A 20,918-nucleotide genomic window follows, 5' to 3' on the forward strand; every position below is an offset into this window, starting at 1 on the left:
CCATTTCTTTGATCTCCATCCTCACTTTTTCCTCGATGGAGCTCACAATTTTTTCTTCCTGTGGCCAACATCTTTTTGTGTGTCCCTCTAAGTGTTTCTTTTTATTTTTCTCTTCTTCTACCCTAATTTTTTTATCTGCTTCCTGTGGTGGTTGCTGCAGCAGTTTTATTAGTAATTTCTGCATTTTTGTTTATCGCATGGCATTTTACCCCATTATCATCTAGATTTTGCCATTTCTTCCTGCAACCAGTCCTAGGTTTCTCTCTTCCTTGTACTTACTCTGCAGAGCATCTGTGGCATAAAATTCATTCTCCTGATTACTTAGCTTAAGACAGAGAAACCGAAAGCAGCATATAAACAAAAGCAATCTTTTCCTTCTCTTATTCATAATTGTCATATATCTCCTAAGTGTATTTTCCTGTTAGTAAACATTTTTGTATGTTTTGTACTATTGTTGTATTTTTTCCCCTTGATTTTATTGTTATGTAGTAAAGGGTAATAATGTTGAGCTGTTTTAATAAAATATAGTAATCGATACTGTATTTTGAGAAACCCTTGAACAAGTAACTATTTAGCATCTATTAAATCATGAAAAAAATTTATTATATAGTTACATATACACAAAGTTAAAATTTCAGTCAATAGTGTCATTTGGAACACATTTCAGTAGGGCATGAATCTGTGGGTCATTTGGTAAGCAGAGGTCTTAAAACTAAAATTAGTGTTTTTGCCATTTTTCTCATAAACATTTTCCAATTTTACTTGGTTTAAACAGAATTCCATTTCCTTTTAAAATGCTGAGTCCAGTCATATGGTAACATTTATACTTCCCATACAAAATTCAATGTACATTTTTATGCAGGGCCAAGGATATATAAATATATACAAAATAGACATTATTTGTAGTTAACATACTCTGATCAGGTCCATTAGCAACACATCAAAAGCAGATGCACAGAACGGTTAATAAAAGGTTTTCTTTAATCCTTTAGAACGAAGTGTGACCATTAATTATTATATAAAATAGCACAAGTAAAGGCTTTAGATTGGAAACTTTGGTGGTTTCCAATAATAGAGGTTATGTTAATTAAAAATAAGACACTCAACCAGATAAATGTCATATCTGATACATCCATTGTGATCACAAACAGTTTATGTAAAAAGAACACATTTGTTCACAGAGCATTAAATATTGCACAAGTACACTTTTCCTTTGAAGACTAAGGACTTCCCATGTTTACAAACTGTAGTATGGTCCTTGAGTGGGAAGAAGTTGTGAGTGTGCATTTTCTAGCATGAGAAGCATACGGGAAATATTAATACTGTTAGAGTTCTCATCCATCCAACCTCTTCCCAGTCCTACTCTATGGCAACAACAAGTTGGAGATAAAAGATTTGGCAAATACAGAGGCCAATAGTAAGGTGCAACACATCACACGTCAGATAAGATGTAAGAGCCAGTCAAGTCCAAGAACTTTTAGTTCTCTTGACCGTGGAATAAGGTCCTAGAGAATGAAGGCCAATACCATTCACAGTGGTTACACAGTAGTAGAGTAAGACTCCACTCTTTTTTGGTTATTTTCCTTCTGAACGATGGTGTCTGATGTTTCAGTGTTTTCAATATCACTGTCACTACTGTTTGCCGTGGCTGGAGTCAAGTCCATCGGACCAGTCCTCCTGTGCAAGTGAAAATGGACCCCAGACTCCTGAACGTGGTTTGATATAAAGTCTTCGTCGGACGAATGCAAGGACTCATCATCGCCTATCAAATGGTTCACAATATGAATCCCATCAAAGGTGTGTGGGCCTGGGAAGGGTTTCTTGCCTTTTAGGCATCTGATCTGTAAAAAGAAAGGACAGACACATATAAACATTAGCCGACAGGCCTATCATTTCAGCTCAAGAAAGGAGAATATGCCCATATTCAACTAAACATTTATATCTTAAAGTACATCCGCAAGTTATAAGGACAGGAGTAGCATTTGAGTGTACACAAAATCACTGCTCACCCTCACCAGAAACAAAAACAAATGTGTGTATGCACATATAATGATCCCAAGTTGTCCCTCCTTTCATGAGCTGCGTTCAGAGGTTCCTGCTGACTGAAGATAGGAGGTATTTTTGCCAATTCCTCCTCCCCCCCTGTGACCCCCAGCAATACTTCCCCCCACTGTTCAGGAAAGTACCCCAATCCTCTAGTTTTTGGTGGCAGAGGGGATTGCTTCCTAGACAGCATTACACGACATGAGGCTGGGGGTGGGAAATCTGGGATTCGACATGGTGCAAAGGCCAAAGATCAGAAAAGAATGTGTTATAGTAAAGAAGTACTTTCCCCTTAGAGAAAATAAAAAACAGAACACAAGCACAGCAAGCTTTCACTAGTGAAGTCACACTTATACTCCACCGTCACCCTCAATACACCTTTAGTTCACTATAGCATTTGATAAACAGCAGAGTACATAAACATAGCCAAATTTACTTAAAATTCATGTTAAATGCACCATCTTCTGTTCACATTGACCGGACAATTAAATTCTACTCCTGGTGCCCATTCTTAGAATTTACAGTGTAATGGTTAGAAACATAGAGCAAATACTCTTGCTATTTAAAAAAATTGGGGGTGGGAGACATTGACTGAGGAAAAGATGCATTCCAGAGATTTCTAAAGCCATTTCTCCAGCTTGTTGAACAAGCGCTTTATTAGTGCAGTGATCTATAAATTTCAATAACCGCAAATGGAACAATCTAGATGTCAAGCCGAAGGGTGACATGCTCAGTTCCTACATGCAGAACACCTTAAGTAAGATGCTACACTGTAAACAGAGGGGCTGCTGAAATGAAATCAATATGTTTAGACAGGGGCGGGGAAACATTTTTCTGCTGAGGGGTGCGTTTTGTGGGGGTACTTTGTTGGGGTGCAGGCTGGAGGTGGGCAAGGCAAAAGGCAGGTGTTTGGCAACATATTTCCCTTTTCCCCTTCCCTTCCCACGTTGAAATTAGGCTGTGGTTCACGTGCAGCCCCCAGGCCACAAGTTCCTCCAGTCCTGAGTGAAGCCCTTATACAAACTGAAATTGCCATGGATGCTTTGCATGAAGTTTATGCACAGTGGGCGACTCAAGCTGAAGCCACGCATTGAGCTGTAAGTTTTATTTCACGAATATTTCGCGACACTTTGTGGGACAGTCCACTACAGCTGGCAATGGTGTCTGACAGAACTAGGAGCCCTCTCTAAACCTGATCTTGTGTAAATATGCACAAGCAGAGCTGTAGAATTCCTCCTTCTGGTTCTGTATTATGACAAAAAGAGGGAGAGAGACAGAAAGACACCGTTTGGGACATTTCTCAACTTTAAGCATGAATAAACCAGCCACCTTAGGACCAATTTCAACATCTTATTTTGAGGCTTTCTTAAGTTTCAAAATAGACATATTCACACGCCTTCTGAATACCTTGCAATATTTAAAAACAGCAGTGTTATATACCCGAAAGGAACAAACAAACAGAAAAATCCCTGTAGATAGCTCAGTCAGCAGAGCATGAGACTCTTACAGTTGTGGGTTCGAGCCCTACTTTGGGCAAGAGATTTCTGCACTGCAGGGGGTTAGACTAGATGACCCTTGTGATTCCTTCCAATTCAACAGTTCTATGATTCTCCTTATGCTGCTATTGTAGTACTAGAGATTTGAGATTTGCCTGAAACGTGCTATGATGCAACATGTCCATGACGGGCTCTTGAGTTAATGAGATGGTTAGTGTTCAGTATGTGTCAGGATTAAGGAAGGTTCCATAGGCTTTAGACTAAAAAAATTTTTTTAACCGAGGTTCAACAGACGGACAAGGAAGCTATTCTCTCCAACTCAACAAAGTTGGCTATGAGTTTACCCTAAGTGGGAAGACACCACATTCCAAAATGGGGAAGAGTACTGTGACCTTCCAGATAGAGGACAATTGATCAATAGTTCTTGTCCCTAGTTCCAGTCCTTGACACCCGCCTTCCACTTGTTTGAACATCACACAGAAAGCTGGTGCCATTTCCCAGCTTATAACTAAGGAAGAATATTCCAGGTCTTAGCTCCAACTGCAGGAGAGGGGTCTATTTTCAAAACCAGAACTGGAACAAGTCGTTCTGTTTGTATCTCTTTTGACAGAACAGAACTAGGGATGCTGATCACGGAAGAACGTTCTTGTTCATACTAAAAAGCGGTAGAAAATATCTTGTGTTACCGACATAAATCTGAATTATTCATTCTAAATAGATATGTGGACTCAAGCCCCTTTTAATTTGGTTTAATGGAAGAAGCATGGTATCAGAACATGGGGCTGATCCACAGCGCATAGTATTAAGGAATGGAAATTCTCAAGAGATCCTGCCAAATTTAAATATAAGACACCATAGCATGCTGGCTACTGTCCCAACTATTCAATGGCTTTTATAGAGTTGTCAAAAATTACAATGCCCATCATTAATGGTCTCCAGTGAAAGTGGCAGAATTGACTAGTGGCTCAAAATACCTGATTTAGAGGCCCAGTGGATACAGAGTACACATGTTCCATGGGGCCTTTTTTAAAAGACTCACCCTGTACTTATACTTTATGTACTTGTTATTTACCAAGCTGTGGATTATTATATTTGAGAACACAAAGCAGCCATGCTTAGAAAGGTAGTCAAATCCATTCCACTTGAACTTTCTCATAACATGCTCTTACCTGTTGCTGACTGTCAACCCAAGCATAGGCAAAAGGAAAAAGACAGCAGAGAAAAATTTAGAGGTTTAAAACATTCCTAAATAATCCAGATTAAAAACGCGCAAACTAAGGTAGCATGTTAAAATACAAATATTTGCTTGAATCAACTCAACTTAATTTCAAGGGCAGATTGATTTTTCTGGGGAAAAATAGAATATTAATTTCTATAGTCATTTCCTTGTTAAAACTCTCTCTCTCTCTCTCTCTCTCTCTCTGTGTGTGTGTGTGTGTGCGTTTGTGTAGAACTGTAAACATTTAGTGCAAAAATTCAGTTGTTAAGTCAAAGTTCGTGAAGAAGCCTTGATATTGCCTTGATATCAAACATGCACTTTTTGAAAGTAAGATCTTTAGAATTACGGTACTTCCATTACCACAAATATAAAAGGTTAAAATCTTATCAGTTATTACTTCCTTCAAAGAATCTTGCAGAACTGCAGCTTTGTGGTGGTTCTGAGAATTATTAGAGATCTCTGCTTTTTTGAACAGTTAGCATTTAACTCTTTCTCCTGTGTTTCCCTGATCTAAACTACTCTCCCTCAAGCTGCTCTTAGCTCCACACTGGTGTTTTCCACCATATGCAGGGATGGTAGGAAGTGGAAACCAGCAACTTATGGGGAGGGCGGGGGCACAAGTTCCCCTGATGTAGATAACATATCAACACAGTTCACATGTCACACTAAACCAAGGTTTCATGAGATGCAGACAACCACAAGCCTCAGTTTCCCTGTCCCCTTTTGTGTCATGTGGACAGTTTGTAACAAATTCCGGTAACTTTCAAAACCAGCCAACTTCAAAAATGTGCTTTTGAAGCTGCCTTTTTTCAACTGGAGTTTGTTTTATACCTTTAACCCAGATCTCAAAATATCTCAGTCGGTAGAGCACAAGATTCTCAGTGGCGTGGTTCGAGCCCCACATTGGGCAAAAAGATTCCTGCACTGCAGAGGGCTGGACTAGATGACCCTCGTGGTCCTTGCCAATTCTACCGTTCTTTGATTCTATGATCTAGATAACAGGACAAGGCAACTAAGGCGAAGTGAAGCTTAATGTTGCTGAAGTCCTTCTCCTGACCACATGAGGAGAGGAAAGGCATGGAGTGAGCATGTGAGCCTGAGGATCAGAGTGGTTCCTCCCTGTTCACATTTGTCTTACAAAATATAATAATAATAATAATAATAATAATAATAATAATAATAGTAGTAATAATAATAATATTTACACCCCACCCATCTGGCTGAGTTTCCCTTGTCACTCTGGGCAGCTCCCAACAGAATATTAAAACAGAATAAAACATCAAACATTAAAAACTTCCCTAAACAGGGCTGCCTTCAGATGTCCTCTGAAAGTCAGGTAGTTGTTTATTTCCTTAACATCTGATGGGAGGGCGTTCCACAGGGCAGGTGCCACTACCGAGAAGGCCCTCTGCCTGGTTCCCTGTAACCTCACCTCTTGCAGTGAGGGAACCGCCAGAAGGCCCTCGGAGATGGACCTCAGTGTTGGGGCTGAGCGATGGGGGTGGAGACACTTCTTCAGGTATAGTGGGCTGAGGCCGTTTAGGGCTTTTAAGGTCAGCACCAACACTTTGAATTATGCTCGGAAATGCATTATGAGCCAATGTAGGTCTTTCAGGACCATAGTTTACTTTGATGTATGCAACAGTGAACTGTAATGAAGCAGCTTTGTCACAGCAAACCTCCCTAGGTTATGCAGTTGGCAAGAATACAGAAGCATGAAGTACCGGTATATATCTTTAAGGTTATGTAAAAGACTTAATATTGAATTTCTAAATTTCCTTTGTTCTATTAAAAAAAAAAAAATCAAGGTGGTAGCGGTTGGGGTTTTCAGCTTTTAGCAGTTATCAAGAGCAAAAATGCCGAAAGGAAGCAAGAGGCTAAGGCAGGGCAGCTGTACTGCTTACATGACAAAGATCAAAACTAGCGACACACTGAGACCAGAAGCTTTCATGTCAGAACAGGAAAGCAACAACTTGATCAGGCAAGGTCATGACTTTTTAATCAGAGTATTACCATATAATCAAAAGTTTTGAAATCTTAATAGAAAGTACGTGATTGAAAAGATAACAAGTAGTCAGAAGAACAGGCTTCCATGTCGTACTATGTACCGTATTTTTCGCTCTATAAGACGCACCAGACCACAAGACGCACCTAGTTTTTGGAGGAGGAAAACAAGAAAAAAAATATTCTAAATCTCAGAAGCTAGAACAGCAAGAGGGATCACTGCGCAGTGAAAGCAGCAATCCCTCTTGCTGTTCTGGCTTCTGTGATAGCTGCGCAGCCTGCATTCACTCCATAAGATGCACACACATTTCCCCTTACTTTTTTGGAGGGAAAAAGTGAGTCTTATAGAGCAAAAAATACGGTAATTGCATCGTCAAATTTTACTTCTCTCGTATGTTGTTAAATTTGGTGAATTCGTATGTTGGTGAATTTGGCCCTTGGGTGCCATTTTCAAGCAACACGTTTCAAAAGAGAGAGAAGTTACTTAAAACAACAGCAAAACCCTCTCCTTTTTAGGGTGACATATAGAAATCAGCAACAAAAATTAAATGCAGGATTACAATCCTTGGCAGCTATTCAAGTGCCATGGTTTATTTTAAATCAATAGCTCTGAAGCTATTTATAGATCTCAATCTACGTTTTTTTTCTGGTAAACAGTTGGGAAAGGAAAGGTTGCTTAAGGTGACAGATTATGGCTTTCATGTCTATAACTGGGCCAGGAAAAGAAAATGAAAATTTTGTTCACCTATGTGTCAGCATCATCCAGTAATCTACTGAAAAATCCATTCAACCCTATCTAACCATAGCTAAAATTATTCCAGACTTCATTCAGTATTTCATTCCAACATCTCAATGCTGAAGTTAGAAATCTGCAAAATACAGGCCCATTTCCATCAATTTCTCTGAAGTGGGATGATTATAACCAACTCCCTTCTCTCTGCCCTTCTCTCAATGTTATTTGCCTATCAAAACTTTCTATTAAATGCATATATTGATTTGATATCTTTTTTCAGTAGTTTCCTCTCTTTCTCCATCTCTCTTCTTAAGGATGTCTCATGACTTCATGAAAAAAAAACCCCAAATCATTTGTATGTGCTTTAGAGGTTCAGCAAAAGAGACATCTCTTCCACTAGATCATGGCAATGAACATTATTGAGAAGGAAACCATCAGCTCTGAAAGTGAAGTACTCCTTTTTTGAGGGGGGATGCTAAACTCATTAACAAACATGAACAACCTGATTTTCTAGAATTCTGTAGTGTTTCACCAACACTGTGCTGTTCCCACATACCTATGTTCACCACTAAGATAAAAGAATGAGGTTGAAAAAGTATGGAGCGAGACCCTATTATGAAAAATGCTACTGAATCCTCAATTTTAGGTTATTCAGCATCAACAGCAGCTCTGGGTCTAAGAACGCACAAAACACAGCACACACAGCTGAGGAACTATACTTATTTTAACTTAAGGTCCACTAAGCTGCTATTTTAGATTGGGTGTTTGTTAACCACATGACCTCACAAGCGCTATCTTATCACATCACAGTTTCCTCAGAGTGACCACAACTATTGAAATCTGACTCCGCCAGCATAGAGGTTCAGTATCTGACACGTACTAGCAAAACAGCAACTTTCTAGCTGTCCAATAGCTGCGCTGACTTATGGGAGGGCAAATCTGGTGGTCTTGTCTTAACTGCACTTGCAAGATACCACGTAAGGAAAGCACATGATTTATTGCTCTGTAAGCTTCAACCACAAGTTGAAAAACTCACATTTTAAATCTGAGAGCTAACATGTTTCCTTTTCATGTCAGGGGGTTATGGGGCAAAAAAAAGGAAAAGAAAAAAAAGGTTTGCGTTCTCTCCCATGCTTGATTTGGGCTACAATGCTGCACTGTGTTTTTTTAAAAAAATTCTACCTAGAGTAAATGTCGTATTACTTATTTATTTAGAGGGGGGAAATCTCACCCTTAATCTTCCGAGTTGAGGCAAAGCTTTTAAATGCTTATCTTAAGATTATCACAATGGCTGCACTTCAGTGTATTGAAAAAGCTTTGCTCGTGAAAGCCTGACAAGCATCACTCTGGCAGCATGTGCTGATGAGCCCAAGGGCAGGCAGATGAAGACAACAGTAAAATGCTATGATAGACCCACAAAGCTGATGGAATTCCATTACAGACCATGATTACCGAAGGGTGGCTTTCTAGAAGTTGGTTGGACACCAACTCCCACTGACCTCGGCCAGCCTGGTCAATGGCCAGGGCTGACGAGGAGTTGTAGCCCAGCAACCAGAAGCTATGAATGCCATCAACCATGGCAACCTTGTGGGATGACTACTGCTAAGCAGTAGCTCGCTCTTACCAGTCTGAAAGGTCTCCTAAGATGGTCTGCTGGATGGAATGGCTGTTCCACTTCAAGGAAACTGTGATGCGACATGGTTTCATCTTCCTTTACTCTAATATCCGCACGAAGAGGCTGGGAGAGATTATCGAAAAGGTTTGGAAAGCGGTGCCATCAGTACGTAGATGGCATTTATCTCCCATTCCTCTTTTTTTATCTGAACCAAGTTAAGTTGGAGAAGCTCTGGAGGTGTAGGTAGGCTGGAGATCAGCAAATGAACTGAAACTAACATAGACCAACCCAACATGTCATTGGCCGGTAGTTCAAATAGCCCTGTTTTGAATGGGGCTGCACCCTTCCTGCATAGTTTCAGGGTGCTTCTGGAAGCTCAGCTAATGATTGTAGCCAGGAATGTATTTTTCTGGCAGCCTGCATGTAGGTAGGAGTTGGGTAGCGGCAGCATATACCAATCAGTTCCCAATCAGCTTCTGGACCTAATTCAACATGTTTAAAGGTAAAGGTAAAGGGACCCCTGACCGACTCTGGGGTTGCACACTAATCTCGCTCTATAGGCCGAGGGAGCCGGCGTTTGTCCGCAGACAGCTTCTGGGTCATATGGCCAGCATGACTAAGCTGCTTCTGGCGAACCAGAGCAGCACACAGAGAAACGCCGTTTACCTTCCCGCCGGAGTGGTACCTATTTATCTACTTGCACTTTGATGCTCAGCCAGAGGCCACTTTGCTGGATACTACCCTTTGCTCTTGCTATACATTGCTATTTATGTTGCTTAAGTTAATTTTCTTAGTGCTGATGACAGGCCATTGTTGGTTTTAACAATGGGCAGAATGTGGCAGGCAGTGATGCGGCTACCTAATTTTAGATTCTCGACTCAAAAGGTCTTATGGGGCCATCCCTTTAGACAACCATGTGCATTGCTTCGTTCGTGAAGCATATTTTTCAGCCCCAACTCTAGGGATTAGACACCATGCAGCAATCCTTATGTTGACCATGGTTCAATTTAGCCAGCACATGATCTCTTCCAATCGGCTTACATGTTTTAAAGAAAGAGAATTCCTACAGTACAGTGGCAGTTTGAAGAAGCTACCCGGGGAAGAGCAAATACCTATCAGGTGACTGGAAACGAATGCCAACCCATTCTCTTCCAAATACAATAATGTATAGCCTAACTATGGTGGTGTTAGTTATCTTACTTCTCCATGTTCCAAGAACATCATTACCCTACAGGGAGCCATGTTGCCCCAATGTTTTCTGTTTTGGATCAGCCTGTTCTCTGGTTAAAGAGGAAAAAACCTGCCAGAATCCAAGTGTCAAATCCTTCTAAATCCAACAACTCTCCATTCTCTAATCTAATCCATTCCTTTAACCGACAGAGGCATGACGCTTCATAGTACAGTTTCAAATCTGGCAGGGCGAAGCCACCTCTTTCTCTCGCATCTGTCAATAGTTTAAACTGAATCCTTGGCTTCTTACCCTGCCAGATATATCTTGAAATTGTTTTTTGCCATTCTTTAAAAACTGATGCCCCTTTGATTATTGGCAGTGATTGGAATAGAAATAACATCCTTGGCAGCACACTCATCTTTATCGTAGATATCCTCCCCCAAAAAGATAATTTCAATCTTCCCCACACCTCCAAATCCCTCTTTATTCCATTCCATTCCAAACAGGTATGTAGTTATTTTGAAACAAATCAATATTCTTGGGGGTAGGAACCTCAATCTAGATGGGATTTTCTACTTATTTAAGGTTTATTCTGCTAGTAGCTTTTCTGACTGAGATTCCTTTAATTCAGTTTCCTGGGTAAGGCTGGTTAGTTCTCTAGAATACTATTTCCTGAAGTCTAAGTTTTATTTAGCACATTTATGCCCATTTTTCAAGGAAGTCAGCACTCTTAAATCAAACTCAGTAGAACAAAATGATCAAGTTACTAAAAGCGGAACAAAAACATTGCAAAGCAGATATTAATGTACCTGGGCACCTTTCAGCAGTACATGTATTATTATTATTATTATTATTATTATTATTATTAATAATAAAGGAGGGGGGAGAGATCACTATAGGAACTTAAAAACCATACATGCCCCCAAAAGCCTTCTAAACAGAAATGTTTAGCCGACCAGTAGAAGGTAATTTATGATGGGCAAGAAGATGATCCTCCCTTGAGAGAAATTGCAGAGCCTGGGCGCAGTGACTGAAAAAGATCCTTTCCTGCTCCCAACTAAGCACACTTCTGGGGAAACATAGGAAAACCTCTGGTCATAACCAGTTTGCCCAGCGAGGCAGAGCTGCCATCAACAGCTTTCCAACAGTGGTATCACTACTGGAGGGAAGAATGAGAAAAACAACCTTGTTGGAAAAACGTGAGTGCCCCAGTGGAGCCAACCTGACAGACCAGAGCTTGCCACTGTTAAGCGGCAGTGATTCCGCTGCCAGAAAGCCATAGCTGTGGCTCCACCTCTCCAGGCAGGCTGCTCCAGCATCTGACGAAGATCTAAATACATGGGCAGGCTTGTATGGGAGTGGAAGGTCCTCTGGAAACGCTGGCCCCAAACCATGGGCAGCTTTTAAGACGCTTCATCAGCACTTTATCAGGAACAAAACTGGGAGCCAGTGCGGCTGCTTCAATCATGGAGTTATATGCTCCCTGTTAACAGCTGCCACAGTCTGGACCGTTTATAGTATTGGTGCTCTTTTCATAAGCAGCCCTATGTATATTGTATACTACAGAAACCCAAGTGTGATGTAACTAAGGCGCATGTCACCATGACCAGATCAGGAAAACAAGTCCCTAAATATGCTCCCACTATTCAGCCTCATCCCAAGGTGGCCTTTTGCATATATGGTCTGAATTATTTATCCACGAGTAATTACTTAGTGTTTACAATTTCATTTTTACAAGTGGAATCGTTTAAAAGCAGGGCATTTGATCTGCAGCTGAATGTCGATCTTCATTAAGTCCATCTTGAGTTAGTTCAAGAGAAGCGCGATTTGAAGGCGAGATAGCGCCTCTATCAGAATCTGTTACCGTTTGCATTAGGTTGTTAGGACAGAAATATCAGATGGGTTGGAGCATAAGGTGCATGAAGATAGCAAGAATGAGCCTCAAGCTCTGATGCTGGAGAAGAAGAAAGTGCAATCTATCTTTCTTTTTCGCAAAAAACTTCCTATCTGAATAAGCCAAGCAAGTGTTTTTGGTGTGGTTGAAAGTCAATGACACACGACGACGATTGTTTACATGTTATTTAGCTAAAAAGCATTCCCTTCTTATCACAGACCCTACCTGAGCAGTTTTGGGCCCCAGCTTATCTCATCTCCCCTTATGTGACAGCTGCCAGAGAGCAAAAGAAGGCAAAGGCATCAAGGGGCCATAAATAGGGGATTCTTTGGGGCTGATTATATGAAATTGTGTTGTGCATATAGGGGTTGGGGTGAGTGCATATGAACCACCAGCAAGAATATTTTTTCTACAGCTGGGAACTACTTTTAAATCACTATTATTGCTTGCACAGGCTAAAGGAGGAAGACTAGACAAGGTCTATTGCATGCAGTTACTCATCTCACAAGAAATGATAACAAGTGTGTGAAATACTAGTAAATATAGACTTACTTTTATAAATATCAATACTGATATGTAAATAATATTAACATTTAATTGCAGAGGGAAAATACTGCACGCAGTTCATGCAATATGCAATCCTAATTGAGGACATCACAGAATCCAACAATTTTTGAACTGGAAAAATATAGGAGGGGCTGTTTCGGAATAGAAAAGTTTTCAGAACAAGGTATCGGATGGAGCCTCAACTACTTCACCATCTGAAACTGGAGGTTCAATTAATTCTGCAAAAACGCACGACAGCAAACAATTTGCTTTTGGCTCTCCCTTGGAAGAGTTGCTCAGCATTATAAATCAGGTATTACTGCCATGAGATTTACAATGCAGAAACTGCATGTTGTTGTATGGGAAAATGTTATCAGGAGACGGAAAGGGTCAGAATCTGCATATCGTGGAACTACAGCAGACACAGAAAACTGTACGACACAAACGTGTGGGGTTTTTTTTACACAGTTCCAAAGTTCTTCAACTCTACAACTAGAAGCCACTATTCCTTGCCTCTGCCTCCCAAAGTATTTTGTGGTCTGTTAAGTTTGTGTGAGAAAGGCTATCAGTTCTAATCTTACGCACCACTCTTTGTAATCTACATCGCACATTTGTTCCTTGCAACATCCAACAGGAAGCCAAGACAACTGTTTAGGAATACAGAGCATATAAAGAAGCAACAGGAACTCCCCACTCCCCCGGGCAGTTTAGGCAGTTTATAAATCAATCAGTATGAACTGGGAAATAATGCAAGTGAGAGAATATACTCTAACACAGTCAACAGTTTATTTTAGTCCAGACTGGATGAGGCTGTCTAGGTATTTGTTCCGCTGACCCCTTCAAGACCCAATTTGAACTGATGATGGTTCCAATGCACCTTCCTTTCTACGCATGGAACAAAAGTGGCAATGAAGCCAATATGCCTGGCCTTTATGTCAAGCAGGAAGCACAAAAAGCAGGTGCTCCTTTTGTGTATCCCTCCCTTCTTCAGCTTTCTTATAAACAACAATCATTTCAAAGCAGTTGTGGCCTTGCCTTCGTAGAACATAATAGTGGCCAAGAACAGTTCTGCATCGAGTGGAAAGCCATCTTAAGTAGGGTTGCCATATTTCAAAAAGTGAAAATCCAGACACAAAAGTTGTTGAGCTGTTGGGGTGTTTTTTTGTTTTGCAAAATCTTTAAAAAATGAAGTTTCTGAGCTACTTTTAAAATGAAATCCGCCAAAAATCCACACTTCCGACATGGGTTACGCCTGGATTTTCCAGGACATTTCAGAGATTTTTGCCCGTACGCTGTTTCTGAAGGCCAAATTCCGGATGTGTGTGACAACCCTATCTTAAGAGTAGATGTAAATCATTAGCCAATCTTTTGGGCAAATGTGCCACATGTTTAGTCCAAAACATGAGATAATGGCACTCTAGTCTGCACTACACAGGACAGAAAGCCCTCACACACAGTCATCTTATTATTTTGCATCTACTGAATATAATTTTGGAAAGGCAAGCGAAAGGGCAGGCCTTATTGAGCCATGTTCAAGCCCAAAGTCCTTCCCAATTTTTCACAGATACCACCTACTTCTACTGGCACCACTGGTATAGTTTCGCCCCCAATTATTTAACAGAGACTATTTCATGATCTGGGGCATTCACGTGGTGCCTTATTTTGCTAACTTTTAGGTGCAAAATTGATAATTCACTTGGTCTTCCTAAGAACTTCCATTTAGGTCAGCTCCATCCAGACAGATGATTTAGTCACCTATAATTACTTTTAAAGGTTTATCTATTGTATCCTTTGCTTTTAATGATGATGCTTTTATATATATTTCGTTTTTATTGTTTTGTGGATTTTAGCCGTGTTTTATCTATAACTTTATTTAACGACCACTTAGGTATTTTTGGGTTAGCAGTTTATAAATAAATAAATGCTCTACCTGCTGTATACTGCTGGTTTTTAAATATTGTTGTAACTCTTGTATACAAACATTTCAATTTCTTCTTTTGTTTTTTTTTAAATTTGTTAGGTGCCTTGGGAAAATTTTAATGGAAGGCTGGATAAAATGTTTTAAATGAACCCCCACCCCCCACCCCAACCAAATTTTGCCTATAGTGAAGATTTTGGTGAAGGCCTGTCCAAAAGTGAAGGGATGAAGAACAGAAGACAGAAGTGGCTTCAAAAATAGGGTTGGGAAGGTGAAAAGTTAGGTTAGTAGTCGCATGGAGTGGGAGGTGTGTGTGTTAATGTGAGTTGTTAAGCGGAGCACCTCATAATAATATAAATACACATTAGGGCAGATCTTCAACAGGTAAAACTTTGTTGTATCCTATTTATAGCAGCTTAAAATATAAACAGGACCAGATTTTTTATTTTATTTTTAAGATCAGGAGTACCATACACTGATTTGTCTTTCAAACTTGAAAATTGCAGGCATGCACACTAAAGTAACTTCTATTTCTTTCCCATGTTTTACTTAGTCATCTGTGAATGTCTCCCTCATTCAGTTGGCCAAAAGGTTGTGGTCGCATTGTGTATGCCACAACTTTAAAAGGAAGATTAGCTTATAAGGTTAACCATAGCATGCCTATGAATGTTTAGAGAAGCAAAGTGAGAGGGACCATTAATCGTTTGGAGGGCATTTATTATTATTATTTTCATTTATTGAGTATAGAGTTGTGTAAGATACACACTACAAGTCAGAGTGCGATTCTAAGGAAATTCCTGCTTCAATATTTGTTTAAAAATATATTAAATTAAATTACACCCCTCTGAAGTTGTGACTTTTCGTTGTCTCAGGGGAACAATGCCATGTTTGGGATGGAATGCTGAGTAAAACTCGTAACTGCCCTCATCCATCTGCCTAGGATGTCTTCTCTAGCTCTCCCTCTGGCTTTTGAGACTTCAAAAGACGATCTATAAATTTTATACCTATTTACAAAAGTCAGGTCTGAAATTCTTGGAATCCCAAATTGCATTAAGATTCATTATAAGGTGTTTATGTAACGCAGAAAAATGTGTTCTGTCATCCTGAAGTGCTGAACAACTCCGAAAGAGAAGATAAAAGTGAGGTGTAAACATTAGCAGATCCTAATTTTCCACAGAGTATCACAGAAGCAGAGTATTGATTTGACGAAAAAGCTGCGTTCCTATGCTTGTTTATCTGGGAATAAACCACACTGTACAATGGGACTCGGTCACTATTCTTCCTTATTCTCAAACTACTCTTCAATTATTAGGAGGTTTTTAAAAAAATTAAATAGTCTGCAAAAGAATAGAATTATAGGATGTAGGCTGCAATTCTTATGCAGTGATACCTCGGGTTACAAACGCTTTGGGTTACAACCTCCGCTAACCCGGAAGTAGTACCTCGGGTTATGAACTTTGCCCCAGGATAAGAACAGAAATCACGCAGCCGCGGTGTTGTGGGAGCAGGAGGCCCCATTAGCAAAAGCGCGCCTCAGGTTAAGAATGGTTTTGGGTTAAGAATGGACCTCCAGAGCGAATTAAGTTTGTAACCCAAGGTACCACTGTATACATTTGGAAATACCTCTCCCCCAGGTACTGGACTGCAAACACTTGCTTGAACTCGCACATAAAATAAGCTCTTAACCTGCAACCCCCTATATTAGAATGGGCATCTGGGATATGGATCCCATTCACAGCAGGGCAGGGCAGTTAGCCTGCATCCTTACATGGATGCAAATTCATTTCAGATGTATATCTGAATCTTTACTGTATGTCCACAGTTCCGTTTCCACCAGCAAGTGATACGCACCTGTAGGCTGTTTGTATGCACAGATGTCCTTAGCTGGATTGGAGTATAAATGTTTAATGCAAGATGGCCGGATATTGATTTCTCAAGTGAGTTTAACGATTGTTAAAGGTGCTGTTGATAAAAAGGCAAAGCAGGAATTCTGCTATAATCTCAAGTGAGATGGACCCTACAGAAGTCCCAGGCACCTCTGAATCATTGCTGATTTGTATGATTATTCATACACACCAGTGACAAAGCTGCATCTCCCAGCTGCTTCTGTTGAAATCTATTATGTTCATGGTTTGGGCAACGTGTACTGCTGCTACATTTTAGAACAGTGATATTTTCACACAAAATATATCATTTGTACAAGTATATCACGTTTCTTGATGGCAGAAAGGAAAGAATACAGATAGATCAACATTCATGTTAAGAGTGGAAATGCATAAAAAAATAGGACTGAAATAGTAAAGTCATTTAAAAACTAAAAGCTGTTTTATTTTCAATGCAAGAACTTATGGAAATTTATTTCATAAATAAATTAAGATGAAAAATCTAAATAAATCAAATGTTACTGCACTATTACACCTCTAATGCACATAATTCTTACAATTCATAATTCTTAATTCAGTTGGGTTAGATGTTCCAAAACATTGTCAGATTATGGATGTTATCAAGTCATGAGGAATCATTAAATGAAGAATGTTAAAAACACTGAAACAGTAATTACCTATGATCAGCAAAAAAGCCCCGCATAAACCAAGTGGTTCAAGATAACTAAAAGAAACCAAAGTGAGCAAAAATTATAATCTTTGGCTTACCTCATGATTGAGCTCTGCTATCTGATCTTTCAGTTCTCGGATATACTGACTTGAGTCGGAATTATTAAGCTGTCCTTGAAATTTCCCTTCTTCTTTCTGTTCCAGAAAAGATTAAAAGAAAAAAAGGTTGATCAGGTAGTACTTTATTTCCTTTTATACAATTTCAGAAAGGTGGATTCAGAAGATAACATCATACTTAGAAGACACCACTGAAATCAATGAATTAAGTTATTGATTTCCACAGATCTGCTCCAAGTATGACTTACTGGATACCAACCCAGAGCTTTCCGGGTTTATATAATGTACTGTATTACCTTTGTTTTCTTTATTATTTTAAAAAAAACTATGCTTATAACTACATTAAAAAAGCAGAATTTAAACAGAATACAAACATGCATTCTATTTCAGAAATAATACTACCCTTCACCCGCAGAACTCAGGGCAGTTCACAAAAAAAACTACCGTATTTTTCGCTCTATAACACGCACCCGACCATAACACGCACGTAGTTTTTAGAGGAGGAAAATCCGTAGGCATGCCACCCGTAGGCATTCCCTCCATAACACGCACAGACATTTCCCCTTATTTTCTTGGAGGAAAAAAGTGAGTGTTCTGGTGCAAAAAATACGGTATATAAAAGCACAAAATACATGATAAAAACAGGAACAAAAAAACAAACCAACTAATATCCCCAGCCACCTCCCATAAACGCATTTAAAAGGAGTATAAAGTAAAATTAAAGTAAAAAGGTAGCGGTTGGGACAAAGAATCTATTTCAAAACCTTTTAACAATAGAATAGTAATTAATTATTCTCATCAAACCTGACTTCAACACAGCGACAAAACACAACATATTTTAATTAGCCCCAAATCTGTGGGATAACCAGCCTCATATAACCAACATGCTTTATTTAATGCCATATAAACCTTAAAACTTTTCCGACTCGTTTTCATATTTCGGAAGTAATTTATACTTTCCTGAAATATAGCAATGATAATAATTTATTATTTATACGCCGCCCATCTGACTGGGTTACATTATTAGTGTTCATTGAATCAGAGTTGGAAGGGATACCGAGGGTCATCTAGTCCCACCCCCTGCAATGCAGGAATCTCAGCTAAAGCATCCAGGACAGGTGGCCATCCAACCTCTGCTTAAAAACCTCCGAGGAAGGAGAGTCCACCACCTCTTGTTAGAGTCTGTTCCACTGCCGAACAGCTCTTACTGTCAGAAAGTTTTTCCGAATGTTCAGTCGGAATCTCCTTTCTTTCAGCTTGAAGCCTAAACATACCCAGTTCCTTCAAGCACTCCCCATAAGGCTTAGTTTCCAGACCCTTGATCATCTTGGTTGCCCTCCTCTGCACATGTTCCAGCTTGTCAACATCCTTCTTAAATTGTGGTGCCCAGAACTGGACACAGTATTCCAGGTGTGGTCTGGCCACGGCAGAATAGAGTGGAATATCAACTACCTTTCACTCAGAGTAGATCCATTGAAATCAATGGCCACAACTCCAATATGCAATAGGTTTTGAAACCAAGCACGCTGATCCCGCAGGATAAGTCTGGTTTGTTAATCAAAATGTGATTTTTAGAAAGTGCACAAATACTTAATTGTATGGTTCTGTTTTTGGTAGCCACAGAAGCCACAGAAAGGAGAGATTCTATATAGGCTTGGGGGGGGGGGGACCTGCTTGCCAAAGGCTTGGCCATGAGAGATGGGGAATTCTGACTTCTTCTGAAAGCTTGGTGGCACATGAATCATGCTCACCTTTGGGGAAAACAGACATGCTCTTATTTCATAGCTAACTAATCGGATTATCCATAGTTAAGTGGGGGAAAATGGGTTGTGGAAGTTAAGCTGTCTTGCAGCCTTTTCTCAGTTTGGTCTGCTTTATGAACTTTTGCTATTACATGGTGATGACATTTTACACTGAACACATAAATTAAGTTTATTCATTAGGGCAGTTGTGGGGGATGCATGGCCTTTTGGTGACTGGGATGATTCATTTTAGGTTTTCAGAAAACGCATCACACTGCTGAAGAGTACAACAAGAGTTTCCTGTAATTGCAAAAATAGAAATTCTCTCTTTAGAACTCTGCAAGTCCTGGATATTAAAGAAAGGTGCTATAAGATATAAAGACAGGCTTCTTTCCATGAAAGGTAAGAGTTTACTGTTGGGAAGGTGCCTTTAGTTTTTCCTTAAAAGTGAATGCTGGAGGCCACAGATAAATTTGTTCTGCAGAACATGCTAAACCTGAACACTGACAAACAGAAGCATTTCTTGTGTGAAGTTTAACTTTTTGTACTTTAAAAAGCATGAAAAAAACATATTAATACACACACACACACACACACACACACACACACACACTTTTGACTAATTTATATATGTAAAAGAAGAAAAAGATTGAGATCCTAGTATCAGTGTAAATACGCTCAATTAAATCCTCTTAATTTGGGGTTCAAAAAATAGGGTCTTGTCTTATACTTGGGGGTGTCTTATACATGGAAAAATATGGTAGTTAGAACAAGAACATATTCAAATTACCGTAGATCAGCGTTTCCCAAACTTGGGTCTCCGGTTGTTGTTAGACTACAACTCCCATCATCCCTAGCTAGCAGGACCAGCAGTCAGGGATGATGGGAATTGTAGTCCAAAAGCTGGAGACCCAAGTTCGGAAAATACTGCTAGAGATGGACATGTTAGTTGTATCCACATAAAGCATAAATTAAACCCTCACCTTTGTTTTGCTTGGGATTTCTTTTTTTTGGGGGGGGGGGAAGAACCCAACACTTTTAGCTAATCCCCCTGACAACCTCTCCAAACTGTGTTTTAAATTAGGGACTTGATTGTAATTTCAGTAGTAATGTGGGTGTAGCAATACTAGGGGCACCTTAGATGTTTAATGCCAACGTGTCTTACACTTACACCTAAACTCTTCACAGAAAGCTGTATGCTTTAAGGTAATTGCTATGACCCAGCTCTGACCCTGAAAGTGGAACTCCTAGATTCTCAAATGAGTAAAACTACTTTGAAGAAGAAATGCATCTGATACAATTATTTTTCCATTGCATCTTTCGTATGCCTCCCGACCAAGGAGTTAGCTAGCAGTTTGTGTTTTCAATTGCAATCTTTTTATTGTGTGTGCATATATGTTTGTTGTACACAGCTTTGCCTTTTTAAAAAACGTAGTATATGAGTATTTTTTTATTATTATAAACAAGGGAATAAATCTGGAACAGTTTTAAGAAAGAGCTATGAACTATAGGCTTCTGAGCTGCAGGCACACTGCACATAAAATACAGTGGTACCTCAGGTTACATACGCTTCAGGTTACATACACTTCAGGTGTATGTGGTGCTTCAGGTTAAGAACAGTTTCAGGTTAAGAATGGACCTCCAGAACGAATTAAGTTCTTAACCTGAGGTACCACTGTACTTTGCTGCAATTTTATAAGACTTGAAGTACTGTATCACTGAAGGGATTAGTTCCTTATGCTTAGGTAGAAGCAGCAATTAGATTTTGGCAGGGTAGGAAGTGGCCGCCAGGATTTTGGTTTCAGAATCTTCACAGAAGTTTGACTTAAAAGGAAAGCTCTGTGGCTTCCTCAGAGAAATTGTTTTGA

At 39.7% G+C, this 20,918-nt stretch overlaps 1 protein-coding gene across 5 annotated transcripts in view; it reads right to left on the reverse strand.

Moving 5' to 3' along the window:
• Nucleotides 1–581: 581 nt before the first annotated feature.
• EVI5 (ecotropic viral integration site 5) overlaps nucleotides 582–20,918 on the reverse strand; it is a 68,406-nt gene continuing 48,069 nt past the window's right edge. For all 5 annotated transcript variants that reach the window (XM_081008612.1, XM_081008613.1, XM_081008609.1 and 2 more), the window contains 2 exons: nucleotides 17,291–17,386; nucleotides 582–1,841 (listed from right to left, as the gene is read on the reverse strand). In XM_081008612.1, the coding sequence (XP_080864738.1) occupies nucleotides 1,539–1,841; nucleotides 17,291–17,386 (399 nt within the window). In that variant the 3' untranslated portion in view covers nucleotides 582–1,538. The remainder of the gene's footprint in view (nucleotides 1,842–17,290; nucleotides 17,387–20,918) is intronic.

The sequence above is a fragment of the Podarcis pityusensis genome (assembly GCF_964106645.2).
Source record: "Podarcis pityusensis genome assembly, chromosome: 6".
NCBI classification, from domain to species: domain Eukaryota; kingdom Metazoa; phylum Chordata; class Lepidosauria; order Squamata; family Lacertidae; genus Podarcis; species Podarcis pityusensis.